Source organism: Hyposmocoma kahamanoa, unplaced genomic scaffold, assembly GCF_003589595.1.
Source record: "Hyposmocoma kahamanoa isolate Upper Pololo Valley unplaced genomic scaffold, ASM358959v1 75032, whole genome shotgun sequence".
Classification (NCBI taxonomy): domain Eukaryota; kingdom Metazoa; phylum Arthropoda; class Insecta; order Lepidoptera; family Cosmopterigidae; genus Hyposmocoma; species Hyposmocoma kahamanoa.
In genome coordinates this window covers 1-7,840 of record NW_020653897.1, presented here as the reverse complement: position 1 = coordinate 7,840, position 7,840 = coordinate 1, and the positions used below count along the sequence as shown (strand labels likewise).

Genomic DNA, 7,840 nt, shown 5'->3' with positions numbered 1-7,840 from the left:
TGTAAACATAATTTGAAAATTGTAAAGTGTTCATCATAAATTCTCATGCATAATTAAAATTACCTTTGTTAAATGCTGTAGGTATTTACGTATTGATATTTTTATACCAGCATCGCGGATTGGTATCTTGATTATGGAGTATGTATAGTAAATTATATAGTAGTATATAAAATAGAAATAAAATGCTAAACAGTTATGAATTTTAGGCATTCTTCTTCCAACTACCATAAACACAACAATAAACACATCTACGTTGTTATCAGCGACTACTTATATTCTATAAATTAAAAGCGCGTGAGACGATCCGCGCTATGCAACATGAGTGCACCGCGATTATGCGAATGTGTTACCATTACAACATTGTTACCATAGTTCTCTTATTATGCTACGGTATAACCAACAGTACTTTGATTTCGTTGTTGCCTTACATTTAGCCTTTTTAATGTTATGTCCATAATAGATGGGATATTGCAATGGAGCTAAGCGAACTAGGCGGAGGCATTACCAAACGCGAAGTGACGCGTCACGAAGCAGCTGCTTTGGCAGAGGAGAGACCAGAAGATGCTGAGGCAGCGTTCTTAAGAGCTGGAGCACCTGAAGATGCCGTTAGGATGTGGTTGACGCGTGGTCATCATCAGCGTGCTTTGCAGCTTGCTGAACAACATGCTGAACATTTGGTATGTAATTTTGGAAGTCGTTACAATTGAAGCTATCATTATTGAAGAGAAACTTCTTCCGATAACAATATGATATTTGACAAATATCGACAATTTAATTAGCATTAAAAATAGAATTGAAATCAGTTGTTCAAATAGTAACAGGCATTCAGTGACGGTTAGTAAGAAAACTGTAACTTGTTTGTAACGTCACAACCGTTATGGCGCCGTACATTAATATATCTGGCGTTTGTTGAGACAGAGAGTTCAGTGTGAAATTTTTGAAATTTTCTGTTTCTGCCGCCAAGCAGTAATGTCTACATTACTGTGTTCCGGTTTTGAAGGGTAAGGGTGCTGGTTAAATTGCAGACACATTATGGGACTTGTCAACTTATGTCTCAGGGTGACAGGCGCAGTGGCAGCGCCCCTCAGATCTTACCGATTTAAAGCTCTGAGGGGCACTGCAACTGCTATGGATAGGCGTGTAGCTTACCATCATGCATGACGGGACGAACAAGTGCACGACTTGTTCGTCCCGTCACTAATATTATATATAAAAAAAGATATCACAATGAAATGAAACACGAATCTTTTCGTTTTCATAATGTTTATGTAAGATGATTAAAGCAATATACACTTTTTAGTCAAACTCCCTACAGCAAGAGCACCTTTAATTCATTAAGATAAGCTTGGTTTTTATCAAATGTCGAGATACTTTTAAAAAGTTTGAACATTCTGATCGTTCTGACGTTGATTGTATTATCAACGAATTCAATCAGAGATCTAATCGCTGTTTGTACGTCGACTGAAATTATAAAATGAAGTAGGTAACGTACAGGGCTGGACAATGTTTGAATTACGTGTAATAGAAATACGTATTTGAAATATATATTTTGAAAACCAATAACTTACGTTGAAATACAAATCCAAAATATTTATTTGTACTTCAAATACTATCTAAAGGCGTATTTACAATTGGCATTTCCAATATCTGATATTTATGTATTTTGTATGTACATTTTACTCCATACAAAATAAAGTACTTGAAATAACAGTAGACCATGTGTAGAATCATGTTGTGTTTCGGATTTTAAATACATACAAGACAATATTTTGTGTAGTCCTCTAGGGCTAGCACGACAGGGCGCAACTTGCGCTAGAGCGACATAAAGCGTCAGATCTCTATAATAATAATAATTTATTTTCTCCACAAACATAATACTTACATTAGAATCAAAATATAACATACACAATCAGAGATATTACATTATGTTTGTAAGAGACTGGTACCTCTATGCAAGAATAGCAGTATCTTGCGCACTTGCGCAAGTCGCGCCCTATCGTGCTAGCCCGAAATGGTCACCATACTTTCGGATATCACGTTGATTGCCTCAAAAAAGTTGACGTATTGTTTCAAAACTCTCAGGTAGAAGAAGTTTTAGTAGAAGGAGCTAGAACCGCAGCTGAACGCGGTGACCTTACACAGTTTGAAACGCTGATGATACGCGCCAACAGACCGCGGGAGGTAGTGCAGCATTACAAAGACCTTGGTGAGTATTCACGTCTATGTGTCGATATTGTACTTTTATTTGTGTTAACAAAGTTGAGTATTCATTTTTAGAGCTTTGGGAAGAGGCGGCTCGAGTAGCTCGCGAATATTTGCCAGACAGTGCAGAGCCTGTACCACCAACTGTGCCTCCATTGTTACAGCGTGCCGCTGACCATGCTGACAGGTATCTAATATAATATATAATAATAAATATTTATATATATTTACAAACAGTTCTAATTACCCAGTACGGACTCCATAAGGTCTGCTGATCCGTCTTGTAGTACAGTTGGGAAAGTGGTAGCCCAGGACGGGCAAACAGTTGCTGGTTCGAATCCAGCCTTATCGAAGGATTTTTTAAAAATCAATAATAACACCAAACTAGTGGAGTATTTTCACAAAAAATATATGAATAATAAGATAGTAGAAACATTATGATATTCAACAAAATATTGTTTTATTTGTCTGAGCTTGGGATAACGAAAGGGATCATCGGTCAATCATGAGTGTTACAACTGGGGTAACGACAAGAAAATACATGTTTGACAGAGGGGAATGGTGGGAAGCAGTGGAACTCTTGATCAGTGCAAGCACAGCGGGTGCAGCTGGTGGTGCCGCACGACTGGCAGAACGAGCGGCACTGCGAGCCGCTAGGTTGGCACGGGATCATCTGCAGGGCGACAGGAGAAGAATGGCTGCTGATATGCTAGCAGATAGGTAAAAACTAGAATCGAATATACAAAATGTATTAACATTCCATTTTTAATTTTTGTTAAAATAATTTCTTATAATGCGCATGAAACCAAATCAGTTAACACCTAAACAGGTACAAGAAAGGCTATTAATATTTGTTTAGATTCGCAGCTATTGGTCAAAGTGATGTTGGGGAACAACTTCGAGCAGCTCTCGGAGGCGACGGATACGGTGGTGGCGATGATGGCGCTGGTAAAATGACTCTAATAAAATTATAAAAATCCTTCTCAATGTAAGACCTGTATCTGTACCACGAGTTCATAGTGACCCATAAAATATTTGTATGTAGACTGATACTTCTTCTTGTTACTTAAAAGAGTGCTGTACAATTTCCTTAAGTCAAATACACAACAGCACATTTAGCGGAACAAAGAAAAAGTGAAAATATAAAACAGTAACTTTTATATTTAAATAAATAAGATTGAATTAGATTATTATATTAACATCTTTTAACATCGATATTTAAACAACCTTACTCAACCTTTATTGGAAAACTAACAGACAAAATGCATGTTTTTTAGATTTTGTAACAAAGCAGAAAAGGCTGAAAATTTAAAAATTGTAACAGCACTACAAAAATTGTAACAACATTGATTGAATCAAACTTTAATGAATTTAAAATCTTATTCAAATAAAATTTATGAAATTTACAAGAACGCAAAATCAACATCGAATCACTTGATTATTTAAGTATCGCCACCGAAATTAGGTAGTGAAAACGAACCAGAATATTAATGAATTAAAAAAAAAATTAAAAATTAATAAATTATGAAAAATTAAAAAATGAAACAAGTGACAGCCGACTACTTTTTTTTGCTTTCAAATTGGACCCAAGTAAAATAAAGTAATCAAACACTTTTTAAAAAAAAAATTGCATTATTGTGATTTAGATCTTACTAGTGTTCAGCTAAATGTGCTGATGTGTACGCGGTCGCTAGCTGTACCTGTTATTATAAACTCATGATTAAGGTAATGGGGAAAAAAGCTCTTGACCAATCAATTTACTTTGGGGAGTGTGGACGACAATCGTTGTTTTTTTATTATATTAACACGTCGTCGTCGTCGATGAACAAGTCGTGCGCCTGGTAATAAGTGACACGTCTATCCATGACAGTTGCAGTGTCATTCAGTGCCTTAAATCACAAATATTGGTACACACTGCGCTCGTCACTTCTGAGAGGTAAGTAGACAAGCTCCATGTGCTTGTAATTTCACCAGCACTCTGAAAACATATGAAATGAATACGTAAGGTCGTGGTACTTCCCTGGACGAACTCTTTCATAAGGAGGTCTACTGCTACTATGTATTGATTGGTCGAGTGCACTCTTAACTAGCCACTTTACAACGTAACTTTATTTCAAAGTTTCCCAAAGTGGGCCCCAGTGGGCGCTGAGCGTCCTATTTCGCGGTATTTGGCGATCGCGGTCTCGGAAGCAATTGATGCTGTCCAGGGGGTGCTAACTTATTTAAAAAAAAAAAATCCTGAATTATCCATATAAACTACACTACAAGTATATACTTCTTTTTCCTTATGATTTTTTGTGTTAAGTTACTATAAATAATACGTGTTTTCAATTATTTTTTGTGGTAGTGGGCGTTGAAATTTTTTTATCTTGCCTAAGTGGGCAGTGTGTCAAAAAGTTTGGGAACCTATGCTTTATTTATTACGCTATCACGGCATCGTTATTTAACAGGTACATCAGTGGATTACTCCGAGGAAGAAATGGGGGCAACCCCTCAAGTGTCCGAGGCAGAAGTCGAGGCAGAATCGGAGGCTCTGGAACGACTTGCTCGGGCAGGACATTGGCAACGTTGCCTCGCACATGCGGGTGTTAGAGCACCCCATTACGCGTTGAGATATGCTGCGCAATTGTTCAAATCTCATCCGGTTAGTCAAGAGCCATTATTATTTTTCTACAAATTCAAGTAGTAACTGCAACTTAGCCTGTATATTTATTAGTAAGTGGAAGTTTATTTACAAATAATATATATGGATATCTTTCCAGCGCGGAAACAGCAGGGAGGGTATGTTTCGTTACGTTACCGGATTTGTACCAGCTAAAACCCCTCTGTGGCTTATTTGGATGCTTAAAATATCAACTTTTATTTTACCTTTAAACTAACATAATACCTAAAGTAATATGTTACTTTAAAGGTTGTCCGTGTAAAGTTACTTTTTTACTTATCTCAAAAATTTGAAATTCTGTACTGCTAGTGGTTTTAATTGGTTATTTTTCTTAAATTTACATGAAATTTGTACAATTCGCGTCCTTGATGTAATGAGGCCATATCAGCTAAATGATAATTTTTCAGTAGACAGGCCTAAAGATTTTATGAACGAATTTATTCGATAACTTTTTATGCTTAAATGGAGAGTTACGAAATTCCACATATACATAATTTAGTTTTAGTATTTTGTATTATTTTTAAGACTTACATGTGATAAAAGCGTTTTAGCGTACATATGATCGCATGTGGCTTTTTATACCAAGGTTTCGAAATAAAGACATTAGAACCTGGGTCCGCGGATGTGGTATTCTCAGATCAATTTCAATTTCATTGCCCTTTAAGTCAACGTCGTTACAAGTATTTAAGTTTTAAGTGTTAATAATTGTTGTTTCTGTAGTGGAGTCTCTCACTTTGCTAACTACAGTGTGAGAGACTTTATGGGCTCTCCTATAAGATGATGTGAAGGGGCCGGTGGATTCTTTAACTCTTCCGTAATGTAACAATACACTTTCCTTCCTTCTTTCTTGCGTTACGTTTATTTTAAGTACTCTTAGAGTCTAGTCATTTTATAAGTTACGAGCCCTGTACCCCACCTACGGTGGCATTGGGGTCGGCCTGCGGCGCGTGGTCGGATTCAGTTTACGGGGTGTGCTCATTCTCTTCGGTGGCACAGCAGTTAGTACTCTGGGCGCTTGATGAGGATGTCGATTCTCGATTTGGGCCAATTTAAGAAACGAACATTTCTAAGTTGGTTTTGGTCTGAGTATTCTGGATTATCGTTGTTTTGGTATTCACAGTACAGGAAATTCGGCTGTAGTTTAGCATTTTTTCCCCCTAAATACTTCTCTTTAGCAAAGCTTTAAAGAAAATAGAATCTAACAGATGTGGTTGAGCTACAACAACGCTATAATAATTATCTCATTTTCACTACATCGGGAAGTATGCCTTACATTTTTACAATTGTGAGCTCTTGTACTCGTAATCTATGAAGCCTCCGACAATAATTACCTCCATACGAAGGCGTGCGGACGCTTCGGGCTTCGCCCTCCGCGGACCTCGGCCTGCGGCCTCGACACTTAGGACTTTGTTTTAAAAAACATTTAAATAGATCTTTAATGGCGGCTATATTTAAAAATTACAACAATATATTATGACCACTAATTATTATCAAACAATCTTAGAAATCTTTTCGTGCTAATTTTCAGTCCGAGCAAAGCAAGTTAAATAAATAAATTAGGACTATATCGAAAAACAGAGGAAACAAAATGTTTACCCCAAATTATAATGCCATGTCATTTTCAGTCGAATTAGAAGAAATTTGCATCTATCGCCAAAAATGTTTGTATGGTAGTCATATTGAAAACTGGTGAAAACTAAATTATAACCGCTAATTATTATTAAACACTCATAAAGACCCCGATATGCCAATTTTCAGCCGGATCGAAGCAAGTTTTTCTTGGGCCGCCATTTTGAAATAGCCATCTTGAATTTTTTTAACCCAGGCAGTTGACCAGTGTTACCCTCTATGACATTCCTTCAAGCACCTCTTACCTATCTCTAATAGTTTCCGTGATAGGAGGCTTTGAAATTTGTATGGCGGCCATCTTGTTTATTTGAATTTCGAACATTTTTTACTTCCCGTGGAAATTGACCAGGGTGTATCTTATAAAAATGTACAAAAATCCCCCCATGTATTAAAGTTTTTGCAGTCCGTTCATTTCTTGTTTACATTTTCCACATTCAGGGCTTCTCATTTTGATTTTGCTTTGGAGCCTACCCGCGTACAACGGTATAAATATTTTTTTTCCACCATATCGGGAAGTATGCGTCCTATTTCTATCAGTGAGTAAGAACTTGTAGCTTTATATATATAATAAAGCGTGAAAGACACTGACTGAGCTGATGCGGGTTGGGCGCGAGTCAGGGTCAGGGCCGCGGCGGGTCTAATTCCGTGAATTTATATGGACGACAACACAACAATTTATATGGACGAGTGCGGGCGCGCAACGGGCACATGGAATTACACCCGCCGCGGTCCCGACCCGACTCCCGTCCGACTCGCACCCGCTTTGTGTGTTTCACGCTTTAGAGAAAACTAACCATTTACACGCATGAACACACCCCAACGGGGTATGTTTGTACTTATTACCTATATAACGCCTGTACGAACATTGTTTACAATAAATAAATAAATAAATGTTCTATATAGTGAGTAAGATACCCTCTTATTTATGTAATATTCAATCGTAAACACACCCGTCTCTACATGCTATGGTGTCTCCAGGGGCGAATACTTACCAGGTGAAACCAGAATACCAGCACATTGCTGAGGCTTTTACCTTTTCTTCGGCATAGATTTAAGCAATTATATTATTTTAAATGTTGTATGTTTTGTGTTGAAAAATAAAATATTTTTATTTTTTATTAATACAATAAGTATTTGTTGGGAATTCCCGTTTGCAGCGTACCGAAGGCGTAGATATCGAAAGCGAAGAAGTTCCAGAAGCATTATCTCAAGCTCTCGACACTCTCCGTCAATATCTCGTGAGTGACACTGGTGTCGAGTTGCCGAACAGTGACACAACTCTAGCTAGAGCCATCGGCAGCGAAATTCTAGTGCGGATGTCTCTGGCGCCGAAAGCGTTTGCCGTTA

General features: G+C 37.5%; 1 protein-coding gene across 1 annotated transcript; it reads left to right on the top strand.

Moving 5' to 3' along the window:
- Positions 1–473: 473 nt before the first annotated feature.
- LOC113232356 (intraflagellar transport protein 172 homolog) lies at positions 474–7,829 on the top strand (the record flags this gene model as incomplete). The annotated part of the gene is made up of 7 exons (XM_026467032.1): positions 474–677; positions 2,083–2,206; positions 2,278–2,389; positions 2,755–2,922; positions 3,062–3,150; positions 4,653–4,846; positions 7,651–7,829. Coding segments are annotated over exons 1-7 (1,070 nt in total), but the record flags the coding sequence as incomplete, so codon positions are not given.
- Between the last annotated feature and the right edge of the window lie 11 nt (positions 7,830–7,840).